This window comes from Nipponia nippon, unplaced genomic scaffold (assembly GCF_047370975.1).
Source record: "Nipponia nippon isolate SJK-2023a ecotype South Korea unplaced genomic scaffold, ASM4737097v1 scaffold_16, whole genome shotgun sequence".
In the NCBI taxonomy this organism is placed as follows: domain Eukaryota; kingdom Metazoa; phylum Chordata; class Aves; order Pelecaniformes; family Threskiornithidae; genus Nipponia; species Nipponia nippon.
The window spans coordinates 6,207,117-6,227,568 of record NW_028262332.1 but is presented as its reverse complement, the minus strand read 5'-3'; the positions used below and the strand labels follow the sequence as shown (position 1 = coordinate 6,227,568).

General features: G+C 43.4%; 2 protein-coding genes across 25 annotated transcripts in view; both read right to left on the bottom strand.

Moving 5' to 3' along the window:
- The window catches only part of SPTAN1 (spectrin alpha, non-erythrocytic 1), a 52,979-nt gene extending 46,086 nt beyond the window's left edge, over positions 1-6,893 (bottom strand). For 14 of the 16 annotated variants that reach the window (XM_087752577.1, XM_087752585.1, XM_087752587.1 and 11 more), the window contains exon 1: positions 3,567-3,614. In XM_087752577.1, the coding sequence (XP_087608703.1) occupies positions 3,567-3,599 (33 nt within the window). In that variant the 5' untranslated portion in view covers positions 3,600-3,614. Of the gene's footprint in view, positions 1-3,566; positions 3,615-6,620 lie in introns of those variants that run through there. The other 2 variants (XM_087752579.1, XM_087752580.1) reach the window with 2 other exon arrangements.
- A 483-nt stretch (positions 6,894-7,376) lies between these two features.
- On the bottom strand, positions 7,377-19,896 carry GLE1 (GLE1 RNA export mediator). Of its 9 annotated transcripts, none has more exons than XM_087752597.1 (18): positions 19,757-19,896; positions 19,178-19,402; positions 18,018-18,243; positions 17,613-17,761; positions 17,250-17,310; positions 16,716-16,970; positions 15,703-15,931; positions 14,989-15,104; positions 14,724-14,793; positions 14,231-14,373; positions 13,172-13,362; positions 12,562-12,691; positions 12,118-12,222; positions 11,068-11,150; positions 10,832-10,895; positions 9,362-9,477; positions 8,771-8,956; positions 7,379-7,928 (listed from the first exon to the last, which is right to left on the bottom strand). In XM_087752597.1, exons 1-16 carry the CDS (start codon positions 19,759-19,761, stop codon positions 9,475-9,477), a joined length of 2,055 nt encoding a protein of 684 aa, XP_087608723.1. In that variant the 5' UTR covers positions 19,762-19,896; the 3' UTR covers positions 7,379-7,928; positions 8,771-8,956; positions 9,362-9,474. The 9 variants fall into 9 exon arrangements, with proteins under 9 accessions (XP_087608722.1, XP_087608723.1, XP_087608720.1 ...); XM_087752594.1 differs by adding an exon at positions 9,962-10,092 and having other exon boundaries at positions 7,380-7,928; positions 8,771-9,477; XM_087752598.1 differs by having other exon boundaries at positions 7,381-7,928; positions 8,771-8,931; positions 9,383-9,477.
- Positions 19,897-20,452: the final 556 nt, after the last annotated feature.

Here is a 20,452-nt window from a genome sequence, read left to right as displayed (position 1 = left end):
AAGTGACACTCAGTCTGAACGTACTGCGTGACTGCAGCCTGCCTCTCTGCTTATTCTGGTTATGAGCGTTACTGGGAGAAAATGAAATCCTAGTTACTCTTTGGAACACTGTACAGTCCTTTGCTGTCAACTTATATTTCAGTACTAGAAACAACCTCCGCAGCCCAAGTAATTTCAAATCACTTTAAATTATTATTTAAATTATTAAATTATGCAAATAATTATTTAAATTATCATTTAAATTACTTTTACTTTTTAAAAAACCAAATAGGAGGCCTCCTGTAATTTAGCCTGGTAGCTGGTTTGCCTCTCACCACACAAGTCTTGCAATCTGGCTCATCTTTTTGCTGGAATTTGTTAAAAGAAAGGCTCCTTTTATAACTACAGTAAGTCGAGCTAGTCAATTGTAAAAGAAGTGCTTTGGTCTAGCAATAATAGACTGTTCTTTCCTGCAGCAGATCAGCTGACGTCAGCAAGTCTGTGCTCTGCCAGAGCGCGATCAGCAGTCGCCAGGGAGCTCTGAACTCAAAAGTCATCGATGCTGCAGAACGATGCAGTCTACCTCCGACATTCTCACGCTCAAACTGCGGTACCCCCCCTTGAATACAAAGCAGTTCTCCAAGATGTTTCTAAACCTTCTCGGTTCAACTACGTCATTCGAAGGCATCTATGACACAACTCTGCACCCCTAAGCAAGAGAACCGCCAACAAGAAGTTGCGCTTTATGTTTTAAACGTGAAAAACATAGCTCATACTGGGACGTACACGAACGCCCAGCCTGACCCCAGATAACCGGCCTCGTCCCCGGCGCTGTGCGCAGAGACAGCATTCCCCACATCGCTGCTGCCTCCAGCCCCTCCCGGCTGCCTGCGCCGGCTGATAAGGTCAGGCAGAGCGAACCTTCCAGGAGGTGCGGGCAGGAGGAACGGCACCGGCTGGCTTCTGCCCAGAGCCTCGGCCTTCCAAGGCAGGCGTCATCACAAAGACGTCCCCAAATCAGCGGATCTTAACTGTACCAAAGGCATTTGCCACTGGACACCTATGCTGTAACACTAACTTTAGAAAGCCACTCGTCAGCTTATGTCTAACTAAAAAAATAATCAGAAATGCTTCTTCACGCTGTACCATTGTGACGGTATTTAAAAAAAAAAAACAGCAAAAAGAAGTAAATTTAAGATTAAAAAAAAAGAAAAAAACCAAACCACCACAACACTTACTACTCTCATCCTTCAATCTAAAATGATTAGCCTTCCCCAGATGATACAAATTACACATAAGGGTACACTAAAATTTGCATGGGAATATACAACTGCAGATATTTACAGACACTGCAGTGCAACAACGATGATGTCAGCAACATCATTCAAGTTCGGGAAACAGCAGTATTGAGGTGGGTTAAACAGGAATTACAGCGGTGCCATTAGGGCAGACACACAGAAGAGCTGTCAGCATTTCCCTTACCAAAACATGTTTTCAGGGATTTAAAAACTTGAATGTAAAATACATTCGGCACTATACAGAAGATTTTAGCATATTTTTAAGAACAATTACATGAAGCTTTAACAACTAAACCCCTTTGCCTGAAAAGCAATCAGATATCAGTATATAAAGATCACTATCTTAAGTTGTAAAATAATGACTTTCTCTTAAGACAAGTCCTGATGTGCATTACATATATTCAGCATACGTGACCCTAGTAACAGCCTGTAATACGAGTACTTTCCGTATCAAAGCACTCCCTGCTTTCCAAGTACGCACACACGAGCAGCAAGATGAATGTTTTTGCATTCATCCATATTATGCATCCTAAGTCTTGTCAAAAGAACATTAACTGAGACTGGCTACTCCCTCCTGCCTCCCCCTTGGGGAACAGGAACGGATTGCTGATCTTTCCTCCAGGAAAAAAATGTTAATTCTAATACTGGATGTCAAAATAACCTTCAAAAGGAAAGGACAGAGGAAAAAAAAATAACGTACACTTTTCCAACTTTCATTTCTTCCGTTCGCAGCTTCCTCAAAACACCAGGGAAGAAGTAAGCCACTACATATGTCTCAAACACAAAACCACCACGACTGCCTAGTTTAGTGCTAAGGTAGTATGTATTGGTAAATAGTACGGGTAAATAAAAGAGAATCCTTCTGAAAAGTCTGCGTAGCACCGGCTCCTGCTCCTGTGGAGGGACCTGCATGAGCACATTGTGTTACAAAGAAGTAAACGAAGGATGTTGTATCATATACCCTATACTAGAGATTTAAAACACAAAATTAATGCACAGTCATTTGGATCGAAATTAAATCTACAAAATAAAGACATTTTAAGGGTGGACTATGTGCAGCAGAACCCTGTGTCCAAATACGCCCGGTTACTGTTAAGGAAGGGTCACCTACAACCTCAAACCTCTACGAATTCCAAGCCAGACAAATAAGTCAAGCGCTGCAGTACAAAAACCCAAGATGTGCTGAAATAGCTGCTTAATGCCGTAGTCTCATACAGACTAACTGCAGCGCAGGTAAAATTCAAACAAGCCCCAAAATTTAAGTAGGTATTACAGGGACACAAGAAACTGTAGCATTAAAAGAAAAAAGAAAGCTAAACTACATTTGCAAGCTGCAAAGCTAGTGATTTAGGCCTATTAGACGGTTTGTGCACAGCCTTAACTATGCACTTTTGAAATACGGAAGACGATTAAAGACCTGTTCATTTTTAGGCATTTAGTCTTAAAATTTTAATTCCACTATTCAAGTAAGGGCAGCTGAATTGCCTATCTGAATTTCATGCCTTTATGTACAAGGGTTTTTTGGCTTTTGTTTTTAATATCACCACAGACCTTTGACAAAACTATGCAGTGCTGGCAAGGACTGCACTCGCTGAGACTCCTGAGAAAGCAAATTACCTTGACTGCATTGCAGAAACGCAGAGTTTACAGGTAATGTGATATTATATAATTAACCCCAGCATTTTCCGTTCCCATTTGTTATCTTTTCATTGTAATTTTAATTGTAGTATAAACATTTACATTATTACCATTTCCAAACAAAACCTAGTTGCTTGTGTTACCCAGCTGAAGTTTGGTCCATAAATCCTATTTATTTTACCATCACTGAACAGAAAACACCACAGATGTATGAACAGTTACACCACAGCAATACAAGGATTATAAATTTGTGCAAGTGGATGGTACAGGAACCAAAGCCCACTTCGAATGCATAATGTTCTACCATGTAAATCTTACCACGGTTGATTTTTAGATGCTATAAGTCAAAAGATATTGATTAAGTACTTTTTAAAAAAAAAAAAAAAAAATTCTTAGAGGATTAATCCACACCAAAGCCAATCATACTGAACTGTAACAACTACAAAATGTTCACACATCATGCATCACAGACAGAAATTAGGAAATTCAAAGTATTAAAGGAAAGGCAGATCAGACTCAACGCTGAAGAACAAATAAAGCACCTGCTATGGAGAACAAACTCTCAAACGAATGGGTTTTTGTTACAAACAGGTCATTGCAATAAAGGCAGGCAAGTATGGCGCTGACACTTCATGCATTATTTAAAAATACCTGGACTTTGACTTTACGAAACGATGACAACATGATGGAGGAATGTAGAGTCTAAAAGGGAGGGGGAAATGAAGATAACATTCAACTAATGACTAGCATAAGGACACGGCTGAATTTTTTTTTTTTCTCCCCCAAAATACATACTCCGTCACAGTACACGTTTCATTCTTTCCTTTTGGTTCCTTGGCACACGCAACAATTTGGCGTTCTTTTACACAAGCTATTGTGAGCGACAGACCTCCCCATGCAAAAAAGGTTACAAATATCAACAGGAAAACTTAATTAATTTGGTATGTACTAACCTTTCCAGTTAGTTAAAAAAAAAAAACAAACCAAAAATAAACACCCCACCATAATCTGAAGATTAGAACAGAAAGTAAAGAAAGTTATCTGGACTTGGCAAATGACACTTATTGCTACAGGGTAATCAAGTGGAGTAGCTTAATTTAAAGACACAAACTCAATAAGAAGATTTTGAATGTAAATATCTACCAAGATGTTTATTTTCAATTGCCACAGTAAAAAACAGGCGAGTAGCAGTTGCGACAGAAGGTATTTTTTGAGATAGCCAATTATGCACCTGTTAAGTGTATCTAACCCACTGAATTTTTAGCTGAAAATTTCCTTGCCTCCCCTAACCCTACATTTTCGCCAGGAGTACACCGCAATCCCTGAAGCAATTCACGGACAACCGCAGTTATGTGCCTTTCTGCCTGCTGAAGCTAGTGCATATCTCTCGTGGCATTTGCATAGCTTACTGCGTATCAGTTGCAGCAGCGAGAAGGCAGCTTGCCACTCCATTTGATCCATGGTCAGCTATGGGAGCACAATGCTGGACTACGCTTGGCAATCTCCATCAACGGCATCTGCAGTCTGCTCCACCCCATTTTTCTGCTGCCTACACTCCACGGACAAATGGAAAAAACAAACTCCCACACTACACTAACGTGCAGCGGAGCAAAGGGAGGAATTCATATTAGTTCCTCCAATACAGGGGAAGCAATTAATCACCCTTCAAAAGCATTATATTTATGAAAAAAACAATTACAATCCCATAAATACATTAAGTAGACAAAAATAAGGCAGCAAAGATACTAAGAGATTTGCATTAAATTACTAAGGTTAGTTATAAATCTAATAGTTGAGAAATAGGAATTTCACACCAAGAGGTACCACCCTGTCTCAAGAGATTTAAGGCTTCTCCTACCTTTCTGCCATGCAGGAGAAAAACACGTAAAAAACACTTAAAACAGTCTTTGACATTCAACATTTTTGTTATTGTTGCTACCTTTTTTTTGTTATTTAAAAAAACCAACCACAAATATGTTTGCTAACCTCATCAACTATGGATCTTACAGAAGCATAACATCTAAATCTTATTTTAAAATAAAATTTCTATTTCAATCCAACCAATACAGATTTTTTTTTTCCAACAGGAATGGAAATAAATTACTTCTTGTGAACAACGTAACCTGCTATCTTGGTTCAAGTATTTTCCACAGCTTAACAATTGCATTACTACAGATACTGCACACAATGCAGCAGAAAGCATCCCATTTTCTATCTTGCGCTCACTATTTTCTCTGCACAATTTATAATTATGTAAGGACAAATGAAGATTTCATGGAAGAACTCATTGCCAGTTGCATCTAAATACATAAAAATCACACAGTGGGATTTAATATTTGTTTTGAACAAATCTGAATCCCTGACCAAGGCCTTTCACTGAATACAGTCATCAGAATCTTCTGGCACTTTGCTGAAAACAAAATGCCAGAAGAAAATGGATTTTTTTTTTTCCAGAAAGATACAGAACCATTTCAGGTTGGGTTTTTTTTCCCCCCTAACATATTCATTCGCCATCTCCAGACAACTGCTCTTCACAACCTATTTAAATATGTATGAAAGACTGCTGAATAGTCACGTACGTTTTAGACTGGAACACACAGCTGTTTTATGACAAAATAGCTACTAAAAATCCTAAACAGTCAACATGGACCTGCTGAAAAAATGTAGTGATAATTGCTTATGCTTTTCCTTAAATATCAGGGCAAATGACTACCCTATTGGTACATACTTATGATCTAGCAAAACAGATTTAGATCACTGTAACTAGATAAGGTGTATGTGTGCAACCAATTGAGAAAAAAATTGACTGTTGTTACTTTATGTTAAATTTAAAAAAAAAGTTAATCAAGGGAAGAACAAATCCTGATTCTTTTATAAAGGAAACCGTAGTGCTTGCCCCATATACCAAAATGACACATATATGAAAGGAACACAGGTTGGGAGGATTTCCTTTATATGTCTTCCTGCTTGGCTGGACAACTGCTGGGCAAGCTATTGACGTGCTCGCCATTTCACACGGCTATCTACCGATCCATCTCCTTGAGGAAAGGGTTCTCCAGCCACCACCGAAACACCCAGCCCCTCCATCGCTCCCTTTTCTTCTCTCCCCTCACAGACGCTCTCTGCTGCATCTCCTGACCTTGGACAGGGCTGGGCTGGTGAGAGCTGCGGGAAGCCATTGCTGTGCAGTGAATCCCCTCCGCCGGGTTACCGCAGAGCGCCCGGTTCTCCACCTCCCCCCCGGGGTTTCTCCTCAGGGGCGGGGGGAAGGCAGGGTTTTACCGCAAACCTTACCGGACCGGGGCGAAGGGAAGGGCGGGCAAGGCGGGGGGCTCTCGCTCTGCCCGCAGGGACGGAGATTCGCTGTCACTGTTATTTACTCGCCTATTTATCCCCTCCCCAGGGCGCTGAATGAAATTCCTGCCGCGGGTCGAGGCTGCCCAGGGCGGATCCCGCCGCTCTTTGCCCGCCTGCCCTTTATCCGCGCCGCGCCCCGGGCCGCTCCCCTCCCCTCCCCCGCGGAGAGACCCCGGGCGCCGCCGCGGCCCGGCTCTGCGGCTGCCCGCGATAAAAAAAAAACCCACGGCAGCAACGGCGGCCGCCGGGGAGGGCGAGGACGAGCGGTAGCCGAGGCGCCGCGGGGAGCCCCGGGAGGCAGGGCCGGCCTCAGCCTCCCCCCCCCCCCCGGCTGAGGGGAGCGCGCACCCGTACACCTGTCTCCGCAGCGGCGGAAGGCGGAGCGGGTGTGTGGGGGAGCCTCTGTCTGCCCGAGTCGGGTGGGATGAAGGCGAGCGCGGCGCCCCCCCCGCCCGCCGCCTCACCGGCTCGGCGCGCAGCTCTCCCCCGCCGGCTCCGCGCCCTCCGCCACGGACGCCGCGCGCCGCCTGCGCCCGCCCTTTTATAGGGCGGCCCGGAGGTGACGTCAGCGCCGCAGAACGGTCTCCCGGCCAGCGGAAAGGGCCGAAGGGCTTCGGAAAGGATAGGGAGGCGGAGGCGGAGGCGGAGGCGGGAGGGGCCCCACCCACCCGAGCTCAGCAGGCGAACGGCGGGAGAGGGGCATGCAGGGAGAGGCGGAGAGAGCCGAGCGGGTCCGGAAACAGCCGAGCGATTCCGGAAAGAGCCGAGGCGGGGTGCCGGAGGGCGGGGCCGGGCGCTTGTCTTCCCCTCAGCAGTGGCGGGGCGTTGGGCCTTTGGCCATCGCCTCACCGTCCGACGGTGACCGGCCTCGGGCACGAAAGAAATACAAGATTGCACTAGGAATCAGTTAAAATGTCCGTGCAGCATGGCGGCAGCTGGGTTTTCTGCCCTCTTCTCCTCAGCCAGGGTCAGTTTGGGCTCTCTGCAGCAGCGGCAGAGCACAGAGGATGAGTGACAGGTTTTACAATTTAAATCAAGAGGCCAGACTCAAAGCTGCAGCCTCTTTAGTTTTACATTATTAAAAATATATATGGGTAAGGCTGTCCTTTTGAAGCAGCATGCAGTACCACAATCACAAAGAAGCCGGGCAAGGACACAGCATCAAAAGGCTGCAAACGCTTGTCAAGAGAAATCTATTTTTGAAAAGCTGATGCATAAATTCAAAAGAAAATGAGACTTTAGTATTAAAATAGACATGGCAAAGACATTCTACTCTAATCTCTAATTTACTTTTTTAAAGAAAACCTGCTGGTAAAGCAGGAAGAACTTTATGGGATCAAAGTAGTGAGTGGGTTTGAGTGATTTTTGAGTTATTACCACTCTCCTTTATGAAAAAGTACTTAAATGGAAAAAGCACACTTGCAGTAACGTTGCATCGCAACCCGTGGGACGGCCTGGAACTATTGTCTCCAAGGAAGACTATGACTCACGGCCGTTTTAATGCCTCTCGTCCTGAATGCACAGCATTTTCACATCCGAGATGCTCTCCGTCATCATATTTGCTATCAATATGCATATGAAAATGCCTTGAATACAGGCATAAGACCTTATTAGCACCGCATCTTCCAAACACCAAATGGCTAACGTTCCAAATTGCTAAAATGACAAAAACCAGAATAGCATAATACAAGTCAACCATCATTTCAAGCAGTGGATGCAAACTTAAGCTACATCTAAAAATAAATATTGATTTATTACGATTCTTTTAAAGTGTACTCGTTATTCAATTAAAAATTCTTATTAGTGTTTTTTAAATAGTGTATGAGTATCTGGATGCCCTTTACTAAGGCAGAAAAGGATGCTGTGTTTGTTATTTATAAAAATATACTCCCTCCCTCCCCCAAATGTTAGAAAATGCTAGTACCTGTCAGCAAAAAAGAAGCTATTGTGTCTTGCATATACCATCAAATCACTCCCCGTGCTTTGGCACAGGCAATCGTTTCTGACAGACAGTACCAATTACTATCTCGGCTAAATGAGTCTCCAACGTAACTGTAGATATGCAAGATGTAATTAAAACACCTCCACTCAGCAGAAAAAAAACCTGAACGTTTTCAAGTATACGAATGAAAGTTGTATTACATCCGTGTTACCTGGTAAAAGGATACTGGAAGGAGATTTCCAGCATCCCAGAACAATCACCAGTAACACCAGTCTAAAGAATTCCAGAGTCAGATTACAAAATATATACACCAAATATAAATTTATTTACCAGTCCATTTTAAAGTCAAGGTTAAAGGTTTTAAAGGCCTGAATTCCAAAGTACACATTACACCCTTCTCAGAAATCTAAAGAGCTATACGAAAAATCGAATTCAGATTCTCATATGGCCTCAACTCCACTGTCTACATTATGATGCCTCTAGGAATAGCAAAAAACGATCTGGTAAAAATAATCATTTTAACTTGCAACAGTATATTGCAAAAATAACGCACTACCTTCTAGAACTCAGAAGCAAATTTTCTCATCTTAGAGGCCACCAAAATAGTTCAAGGACAGCGCACCACAAATCAGACAAATCCCCCATCACTCTGATCCCCCGTGCTGTCTGTCTCCTGTATTCACCACGGAGCTGTAGATTTGCTTGACCATCCTTCTTCTATAGAAAAAACAAACTGCATCAGCTTCAGATTAAAAAGAAAAAAAAAAATCAAACTTTTAATATTAATTTAAACAGATTTCTAGAATGAACTATTCTCAGAATAATCCACCACTGGTACAAAAGTATTACAGTACTTGATACATAAAATACCGTAGCATTGATAAGGAAGAAATCCATTGACATAAAAAGAGCCCTTATAAAAAGCACCTTAGGTAGCCCAAGCAAACCATTTCCCCCTCAAATGATGGCAGACCACCAGCAAAAGTGCTAGAATGAACGCACCATTTTGCCACCCTTTTTTTTTTTTTCTTTTAAATAAGAAAACAGTTTATTAGCTTCCATCCATCTGATGGATAACGGACACAGAATTTCTGTCGTTTCAGGAACTCTGCTCTTCCCCCACGAAGTTACTGTTATCCATGCAAACCTTTTAAAACAGCGAGTGTACCTCTCTCGAATCGAGAGCACTGCCTCTTGGAGCGAAGTTCCATTCAACGGAGGTAAGCGTCAACACTGCTAGGCCAAACGCCTTTACCAGCCTCACTGTGGTTTTAAGATGTTGTTGAGACAAACAGGGTGCAAGTATGTCAGCATAATCAAAATTGAATTATAAAAGACATGTAATAAATACAAAAATGAAGTTCTAGTGGTAAGTTTCTGAGATTGATTACTCTGTTAAGACTTCGTAAGGCTGTGAGGTATTTTCACTTCCACGAACAGAACAGCACTGTGCAAATTTTCAATCCAAGAGTCTTTAATCTCTGAAGCCCAGAGGTCATCAGGATGCTACACTTAAAACATCTTCTGCATGCTTAAACACATGAAGGAAAAGTCTTCAATTTTCCATAATTTACTATACAAAAACTTATAAAAATCCAAAGCAAAGAATAACTTCCAATTATTTGCAACAAATTAAACACAAGTTTGTTCTGCCCAACATAAATCTTGATGAATTAAACATGATCAGGTTGATGGAATATTTTCTCCTCATTCCTCTATATACAAAATATATTTATTTTGCCTTTACATGTAAACAGGAAGCCAGGTCTGAAAGCACTGACATCCGGGGGGAAAGAAATATAAATGGATTTATGATCTCCAAAAGGAAGACTGCAGAGCACCCTTTGGCAATGGAATTTCCTTCTGCTGTAGACATTCCTGGTGGAGAGAGAAAGACAAAGAACAAAGGAAAAAAGACGTGTATCTTAATTTGCCATCTCTTCTCAGGAATTTTGATGGCTCCGACTGCACACATTCAAAGCACTGCTAATAAAATGTACCAAAATTCATTTTAAAATGGAAGTACAAACTCTGAAGCGATCCTATTTTAATATCATAATCTAAGTCAACATTCACAAAGCAATTTAAATAATAAGTATTTTACAGTTTTGCAAGCTTTCTTAAAAAAAAAAAAATGCAGACTACAATGCTAAACAAACGCTACAGAGAGCGGTTCAAAGCGTCTGCTTCCTCACGTATCTGATCAGGGCAACAGATAAAAACAAGCAAACCACTGATAAAAAATAGCTGTTCAGAAATGACTCAGCAGAATCCTCCTCAACCTGTGCATCTCCTCTCACTGCAGCTAGGCTCACAGAACTTCCTTTATAATCAGAATACATTTTCACTGAGAGAAATTGATGTGAGGTAAGAAAGAAGCGAGATGTTTGACATCACAACTATCATTAAGGTAATTCGGTAACTGAAAAGTTACAAAAGACGGGTTACATCATAGTGACGGGTCTGGACTATCAGGTATGCTGCAAGCAGCACCAGCCTCATTATCAAAATGATGCGTGTATCGAACGAAGAGAAAAAAACCCAAAACCAAAACACTTGAAAACCATAAAAAAAACCCAACCAACCAAACAAAAAAAAACAAAAAAACCCGCTTTACCTCCAAGAATTGCTTGAAACGCATTAAAGAGCCCATCTGTCCGGAGCTGGTAATTGCTTCAATTCTGCAGAAATGAGAGCACGTCTCAAAATCTACTTAGACAGTTGGGTTTGATTTACAGGTGGGCGTGGGGGGGAACGGCAGAGATTGGAAAAGATGGACGAGTCATTTAAGAGCAAACAGTCACGAAGTAAAAAACAAGGTTTATTTCACATTCCTAACCACAGATAGCATACCTTGGGAAATAGTCTTCTCGGATTAGCAACATCATTTTCCAGAACTGAACCTGATACTGTTTCATGAGAGCGTTGCCACACACCTACGGTACAGAAATCCACAAAGACCAGATTCCAGAACTGGGTTTCAGACTAGCACGACAACTTCGATGAACCTGTTCGATATCAACCACTTAATATTTTACCCAGACATTTAAAGAAATAAACCTACACCTACAATGGAACAAGCAAATCCTCCACACGCCGTTACTGCTAGCACAAGGACCTTTTTTTCTTGTTGACTGTGTGGTGGCCGCTGATACCAATTTTACGTTATTCTTCCTCTCGCTCCGGTCTCCCTCCAGGAAGATCAGCCCTCCCTAACACCGTTTGCTAAGGGCATCTCGTGGCCATTTCCCCACCTTGACTGCTGCGGCGTGGCTTCATCAGCTTTCTTCGTACACTCAGTTTACAGCACAAATGTTCCTCAGGCTTCACGGCTACGAACAGAATCCCCAGGTGTACTCCACTTTCTACTTTCTCATTTCTACTTTTAAAGTTCTTTAGAAGGCATTTGCTAAGCATAGAAGCTGCTTGTGTTCAACAGTGTTTGTCTCCCCTGACTTCAGCCTTTAACTCTGGCTCTTATTTAGCATAGCTCTATATCCCAGGATATAGGATTAATATACATCAGGCTCTGTCCTTTTCAACCTGAAAACCCCATCCTGTTTTACGAAGTAATTCAGCTGGAAAGGCCACAGGACCTCGTTGCATTATACGAACTGACGCCAAGTGCTTAGCAGACCTTATTCTTACAGGACCATGCAACTGTTTTTAAAATACCAGGAACCTTAAACGAAACCAAATACAACAACAGAAGTTGCACGTATAAAAAACTTATGTTTTTAAGTCATTCCACTCCAAAGCTATATTTGCAAGAATGTGTAAATATTCACATTCCTTTCTGAAGGAATAAGGACAACTTAACGAACCTCACCTCAGCAATCCCTTCAGAAACTAAAACGTCGCCAATTTACATCTCTCTAATCGTTAGCAACCCACATCACTTACCTCCAGAAAATCAAAAAGAAGCGTAGCTGTCACGTCTGCCAGAGGCTCCATATTCAACATCTGAGCAAGCCAGCGCCAGCCGTAGTTCAGCCCATGAGGATGTGCCTACAAAGCAACAAAAAAGCCACCCACCACTTGCTTTATGACTTGCAAAATGCTATTATCACAACAGGCAGTTTTCTGATTTACTTTCTTTATAAAGTTATTTTACAGTAGCCTCACATAAAACCTGATCATTATGCAAATGTACAGAAAGGAAGTAAAGGTCTGCACTACAAATGACTTTGCATTGCTTTGCTGATTATGGTTATGACCATCTCCCTTCAAATATACTATGAGCTGGTTTAAGTTCAGCACACCGTAAGTACAAATCAAGTTTACAATACATTTAACAGACTCTTGGGATAGTAACAAGGTTCTGATTATAATGCCATACACGCATACCCCTTGTTTGTTTCCATAAGGCCACCGGAGCTGAATGATAGCAGCATAAAGACGAATCATTCCTGACATCCGTTTAAGAAAATGATCTTGCTCTTCCATCTTAGAATCCTTAACTTGATATCCAAGCATCCTAAGTATGAGAAGACGTTCCAGTATTAGTACAGCAACACACATTCACTTGAGTCCCTGTGGCTCTCAGCTTACTTTAAGTCAACTGCACTGAGAATAGGGATACGCCAAAAACCATACAAGAATTATTGCAAAGGTGGATCATTACCCTCTGCATCAGATGTTCCACTCTTTTATACCATGTAGAATATTTAAGTTCTCTACTGGATATTTCAACCTGAATCAAGCTATGGCCATCAACCGTTCTTTGAGAAGGGCGAGGAAGAAGAAGCAAAAGAGCATTTCCAAAGCTGAAGGACACAGCATCCTCCAGGGAAACAGCGTCAGGGGAGCCGCGCACTTGTGAGTGAACCTCCAGAGTCTACGCCAGCACATCACAGTGCCCACGTAATCAGAGAAGGGGAAAAGCGGAGTTCACTCAGAAGAATACAGTCTTCACCCTTGCAGGGCTCATGCTGAAAAGGTCCAGCAATGAATTTACCTCTGATACTCCTCCATAGAAGTCCCCTCTTTCAATGCAGGGTAAAATGGCACAGAATAGGGGCACTTTTTGTGCAGATGAGCTAAAAAGAGGTCTCCAACTCGAGGGTGTATTTCCCAGATTCCTGAGGCCACCACAGCAATTGGGAAAGCTGCATCACGGTGAGAAGCTACTTCTTCTTCTCCTTGATTCTGCAGGGGGGAAAGGAAAGTCAGCCCCCACCCCTTCCAGCCATTTCTCAGACAAAAAAATTCCACTTTTTTGTGTAACTAGCCTCTACTAAAGGATCCTAACGTTTCCGTGGCTACGTAGCCAAGAGCTGATAAAGCCCTACGTCCTCAGCTCCCCCAGAGGATGACAATAAACTTGGGCTCAGGACAGAAGAAAAGGGTTAGCAAGTACAGACAAAGTGCAAGGCTGCACAGATACTTTCACTCCAAACAATCATTTTCAAATGTTTACCGATCAGTCACGGTTTTACTCCACGGGCTAATTTTTGCACATATTTGTCACCGCAGGGACAAAAGAAAGTTTCAAACAGCCCAAATTTAGCAAATGAAGACTAGAAAAAAAAAATACTGCCAATTTCAAAAAGCAGCTTAAACAATGACACCTCATTTCGTGGGGGGTGCTAACTACGCAGCAGGGACAGAAGTTTGCCTCTTAGACCTTAGCTTCCCCCCGCCCCAATTCCACCAAGACATAAGGTTTTGAGCATATATTCAGTTTTGCGATAGATCATAAGTTAACTATCAACCTGTTTTCCACTAACACTGTACCCAACTAGTTCAGAATATGTAACAGGTAAGCCTGGAATTTAGAACAGTTCTTCCTCCTAGAAGAGATAACATAGGGGAGTGGAAGGAAAGGGAAACGAAGGTCTTTCACTTTTGTTTTTATCCAAAGAGCACTTTCTCTAATCAATATGAAGATTAATACGTGCAAGCTAAACACCTAGTAATTTTGTTCTTAGTACCTGAAGACAGAGGACAGGGTCCAAACGAACTTCTTACAGCACTACCTACCTTTGCCACCCCAATAAAGAGAACATTTCCTCACCACAAATTTCTCCGCAAGTTTGTAATAGACAAAATCCAGACCCTGTGGATGCTGAGTCACTGACACAGTTCGCCCTCCGCTCTGAACAGACTTTCCAGAGAGCAGGTTATTGATCTTGTCAAATATCTCTCTCAGCTGAGAGCCTGCAAACATATAAGGAATGTATGGAGACAGAAGATTAGGAAACAGCAGACAAGTCTTAACCATCAACTACACAAAAACTAGACCTACACCCTGAAGGGCAAGGCATCTCAAACTGCGTGTTTGCTACATCTGATTAAAGAAACTTAATCACGATGAAGCAAGACGCCTCTGAGGAAAGCAACAGACCTTCAAAACATAAGCAAACACTGTGCTGCAAAGACTTGGACTATATGCACACCAGCTTTCTGCTGTAGGGATAATTATAGAAACGTCGGATATGTCGTGTCCTACTAAAATCTTTACAGCGAAAGGCTTTTCAGTTGGATTGGGTTCTTGGCGTTTTCCTGACCTGCTATTCTAGAGATCTGGCTCACAGGGATCGTAGCTGCTTTCTGCAAGTCTGCTTTTATCTTCTTAACCTGTAGAACAAACAAACAAACAACTTCAAAAACCTTTACAGACAAGTAAACTACTGTGATAGTTTGGATGAGCAGACTGTTAACAGAGGCTGCTAAGTTATAACTTTTCTTTTTTTTTTTTTAAGTGAAAGCTGTCCTATTTCCCCTAGAAATTAAGATAATCACTCTTCAGCAGCATCAATCATTTGTTCATACCTCATTGTTGTCTTTGCAGTTGCTGATTCCACTGAAAGATGCAACGCACTGCTCAGCAGCATCTTGAAGCTGCTGGTACCACTGCATGGTACTTTCTTCTGCCTTAACTTGAAGTCCTGATATTAAAAAAAAAAAAAAGAAAAAGCAGAAGACTAAGAAAGACCCAAAACTCTAGAAAACCGTAAGAAAACTTAAAAAAAAAAATTCCAAGGAACTAACAGCTGCACGAGTGCTTTTTTCCCAGAATTTAATTGAGAAAGTTATGTTCATAAATGAACTAGAAGTTTGCAAGCTATACAGGAGTCCTCCTTCTTCAGCTTAGCAGCTTATATAGGCAGGTTATCTGGACTTAACTTACCCGCAAGAAGGAAGCCATTTCAGTGGTCTGTCCTTCTATGTTTTGTCACATCATGCATGCCCCATCTACACTCACAAGAAGGCACAATGTTATTCTCTAATATTCCAATATATGGCATACTGTCTAGGAAGAGCAGGTTTTGCTCCAGTTAATACAGTCAATTTATGCTGCATCAGTTTCATTTCAAAATTTGTTGCTGGAAGTCCTGTACCCATCTTGCTAGTTGGGCTAAAAGTAAAGGCTACAGGAAGGTATGTCATCGCAACGGTAAGATTCCAAAGTAGTATTTACCCTAACAGTAAGAGAATGTGTAAGGAGGAAGAAGAGAGGGGAAAAAAACCCAAACCCTAACCAACCTTCCTTCTGCTGCTTTCCACCTGGCTGCTGCGCAGGGGCAGGAGTCTGAGCCTTCATCTGCTCTTTCTTCAGTAACTCTTTCTGCTTCTGTCTCTCTTCCTCTTCATCTCTCCTCTTTTTTTCTTCCACAGCTGCAGCGATTTCTTGCTGCATGCTGGATATCAACCCTCGCATCTCCTGCAGTGCTCGTTCAGTATTGGCCACATCTACTTGAGTAGGGAAACCTCTCTGTCAAGGGAGAGAGGCGGTAATAGAGCATCAGTCTTTTGTTCCACTATCTGTAGACCAACGGCAAGAGCGAGGAGCCTTTGAAGCATTAGCCTTCAGATAATCTGGGAGCCAACTACATTTTATCTTCTTTGGTGAAAATATGTTTTTCGCCTTTATTTGTGCTTGCCATTGGTCATGACATTTGTAAATAATGTCAGTCCATGACTAGATCTCACAAGAACTTGGACAACAAAAATTAACAACACACTCTGACAAGCATAAGGGAAGCCCAAGGCAAAGGCTAGACAGCTTCCTCTGCAGAAAGCCAGCTCTGACGAGCTGGAACAGAGAATTAGCCTTATTAAAGTGTTTTATTTTTCAAGGTTTGTATCCCACCTTTACACAAAGAAAAAAATTTTCAAGGAAACCTACTGACTGCAAAAAGGCTTACAAGTATAGGAGAATCATAATGTGTTCAGTATTTAACAATTTATGACCCGTTCCGCTTCCATGGTTGCCTCACAAAGAACTTCACAACATCAAGAGTTTACAGTATTTTGATATTGCATCTTTCTCCTGTAGAAACGCTCATGCATTTTTATAAGCCGTTTTCAAAAGAACAGCTAAAGTGCCGTAGAAAAGAATTCTCCTTTTAAATTAGATGCTTTATAGGACGAATATCTAAAAACATTTCTGTGACATCTTATTTAACGTCCTTGTAACAAGCTGCCTTCGAAGACAACTACAGGAAGCTTTACAAAGGAACGACAACCAAAGTTAAGAACAACTCTAGAACCTCTACCTCACTTGTGGTGCGGATGAGTCCTGACACCAGCCCACAGATCTGGTTGCCACGATTACTGTATGCGGAAAGATCAATTCTTGGCAAATCTTTGTGTCTATAATTGGGATCGATCTGCTGGTTAAGCTGAAGCACTTCCTCCTGGATAGAATAAAGGCGACGCAATCTTTCCTGGCCCTCTTCCTTACGCAAACGCTCCAGCTCTTCCTGACGCTGCCTCTGCTGCTCTGCCTCGCGCAGTTTTAGGTTTAATATCTGAGGAGAAAAAGACACAAGAGACACAAAATACTTAAATAACTCCAGCCTTCCAGGTCCTCCCTGGCCTGATGACTCCAGCTTCGCAGGTCCTTCCTGCTCCTACAGCACATGCTCCTTTCCTGCATTTCCACAATGCAGCAGGTGTCTAGGACAGCACCAGAAAATACATTCTCACTCCAGGGGTGCCATGTAAATACAAATAAAGCAATTGGTCTTTCCAGTTCCCACCCAGTAGTCACGGTCTTTTATCAAAGTCAACTCTTGCAAGTCTCAGACCTTCGCTCTGTGTCGGTGTTCTTCCTTCAACTTCTCTTGCTGTCCCTGAGCCTCCTTTGAGCTACAACACACATAAAGACAGAAAAACTGTATTCAGGACACGCACGAGACAAAATACAAACACACAGCAAGTTAATTTTAAAATAAGCCGAGCTAAAGAAACTTTAACTCTCACAAATATAGTCTTTTTCTAACCACTGAAAGGCAAACAATAACAGGAGAGTTAACCTAAGAAAAGCAGCAGGTGAGATTATCAAGCACAAGTGACTGAATAGTATATAATTATCAGGAACAAGAATTAATCCTCACTTTGATTAAACGCTATAATATTTTAAGGATATCAAATATCAGAGCTAATCTCACCTCTTCTCCATTACTTCTCGCAAATCTTGGAATTCCTGATGCTGCTTTAGCTCCTTCAGTTCATCAAAGCGCTTCAGTTGTTCACTTGCCAGGTCGTACACCGCCCTCACCATCTGCTCTTGCTGCTCCTGCCGTTGCCTGAGCCCCTCCTGCAGATTGCAGAGGTGCCAGAAGCACCACAATGTAGCAATCACCAGAATTTGGACAGAAGAAAATACAAATTAAATTGCCCAAAATGAGCCAACATGGTCTCCTTGGGGTTAGCCCAAACCTTACTCTCCAAGGTTTAGGATAACTTACTGTCCTGCTACTTGTACCAGAGCACTGTTACATCTGGTTATGTAGCTCTCCTGCGACTCACATACACCCGCAAGTCTTTTTGGGCTTGGTTTTTTTTTTTTTTACCTTTCCTTTCAACCTGTGCATCTCTTCATACATCCAAATGCAGCCTTCAACTTCTGTAACTTTAGATGGCAGAACTGCTGGAATGACTTCTTGATCCATTTCCAGCAGACTAAGATCTTCATTTCCCTGCGTGGTCAGCGTATAAGCAAAATCAGTGACTGAATACAGTATCAGCAACTCACGGAGGAAACCAGGTAAATCAAGTCTCCTAAACTGCACGTTATTTCTAGAGAAACAAAGGAGTCAACCAACACACAACTTTTTAGAGTAGTTATCCACCCCGGTACCATAGCCTCACCACTTTGAGTATCCTCCAGCATGTACATAGATTGCGATAATTACTTTTCCCAATCACTAAAATTGGGAGCAGAGATACCAAGAGCCTGTAGGACATTCGGGAAGGCTAACTGTCGCCTAGAAAGGCGAGACAGACTCCCCACGTTCTTTTTACATTCAGTAAAGATGTTCCGCTGGAAGAAGTCAAAACAGGTTTATACTTTGAATCATTCTTCAGGAGGAGTCTTCAGAGTCTCCCTTAAAACGTTTATCAGATCTTGCTGCTTCATTAAGATGCTTTCCTCACAATATATTTCTTAAGTCTAAGTGGGGCCAAGGCGATGCAAAACTTTGCTGCTCAGTATCATTGTTACGTGGTGAAGTCATCATTTAATGCACAGCGACAGACATTTGTTTTCTTTTCAGGTGCTTCATCGACTTCATTACCTCCGCAACTCCACTGCTCACTGCCCAGCTTCCTACCCTTTTGCCTTGTAAAAGGAGCCGCAACACACCTAAGTCATTCAAAGACACCAGAGAACCCGCAGGGGTCACTCACGGACTCTTACGACAGGCCTGATCCTACTCTGCGGCCTTATCCCTCCAAATGGAGGAATCCCGTGCTACTAATCCACGTACCTATACAGCTCCCACTCAGTTTTCCTTAGTTACGGTGACAAAGAGAGTTTGCTTTTGGCCGACTATGAAACATTATTCTATGAAAAATCTTGTTCATACCAATTTTATCATTGCCTGTTTATCCCACAAAAAGTGGAAACAACTTAAAAGAGCACAAACCAACCTTTATCAGACAATTTATGGCAGCAAGTTAGCACATTTTTCTCTCACGGCTGCTCACACACGGGTTACAACCAGAGAGCTACCTTTGCTTCACTGGGCTCTGTAGATGAAGGTGGCGAAGAGCCCTGGCGGCTAGCAGACGCGACCTTCTCCACAGAAGATGACTGGTTTGTGAGGAGAGCGGATTCTTTAGGCGTTGAACTTCTGGAGGGTGCGGTTTCTGGGGCTGATTGCCCAACCACTCTGTCCAGGACCCAGCCAGAGTACGGGGACAGCACAAGAGGAGACATGCAGCCTTCCAAGATATCCTAGAGAGAAAGCGTTTTCTGTAAACGTGAAACGTATCAAGATAGCAACAAAACGTTAACAAACGCACACCGGAAACGTGCACAGGGCAGCACCTGCTTTATAACCGCGGCTCAGCACCCCATTCACCCATTTCTTCTGCTGTCTTTTCAACATTTTTTCCAGGCTCCCCTACTTTTGCAGGGCAGCAGGACGGCCACGTTTGAACCCTCTCCTGTAACACCACCACCTCCTCCTCCTCACAGATTCCTCCCCGCCTCAGCCGCCCACAGGACACACAGACCCCCTGTGAGCAAAGCGGGAGCGGCGGCGGCGGCCCGGGGGCTCCCAGCCGCCCGCCGGGAGCGAGCCCTCACCTCATCCTGCAGCCAGTGGCGGCAGTAGCTCAGCTGGCCCTTGCTGGAGGTGCGCAGAGCCGCCAGAGTCTCCCAGCGGAGCTCCCGCGGCTGCATGGCGACCCGCTCACGCTACGCCCGGCAGCGGGCTGACCCCTGACCCCCACCGCCCCTTCCGCTTCCGGGGCGCCGCCGGCCGCTTCCCGCCCTCTGCGGCGCGGGCGATAAAGGCGGCGGCTGCCCCCTGGCGGGCGGGCGGGGTCCTGCCCCTCCCCGCCGAGCTCCAGAGCCGCGGGTTCGATTCCTGCCGGGGGCGCCTCCGGCGAGGAACGGGGCACGGCCGGGAAACACCGGCAGCTCCGCCGCTTTTCCCCTTATTTTGTGTCTTCTCGCGGAGGAGCCCCGGGAGGGAGGGAGGGAGAGCGGCCTGGAGGGCAGCCTGCGCCGCAGCACCGACCCCGGGTTGCAGGGTGGGCAGAGGCCACCATCCCGAGAGCGCGGCCAGGGGCTGGCGCGCAGCTGCCGGCACCAACAGCCCTGCCTGCGGCTGCTTTCCCAAAATTCGGGCCAGAAGGCTCTAGAGACAGCACAACGAAGAGGAAATCCCCCACATAACCAATTAAAATGTAGTTTATTGTTTGTTTTACCATAGCACCTTTAGGATTTTTAGAGTGTTAAACACACACACAATTACAGAACTCTCAAAAAATTATTAAC

Excerpts from the sequence above, each read along its gene's own strand:
- GLE1 (XM_087752594.1), bottom strand. Across the intron at positions 15,932-16,715 it reads TCATCCGCACCACAAGTGAG|AGAGGTTTCCCTACTCAAGT; the intron begins GTAGAGGTTCTA and ends CTCCCTTGACAG. Across the intron at positions 10,093-10,831 it reads GTTTCAAGCAATTCTTGGAG|GAATGTCTACAGCAGAAGGA; the intron begins GTAAAGCGGGTT and ends TCTCTCCACCAG.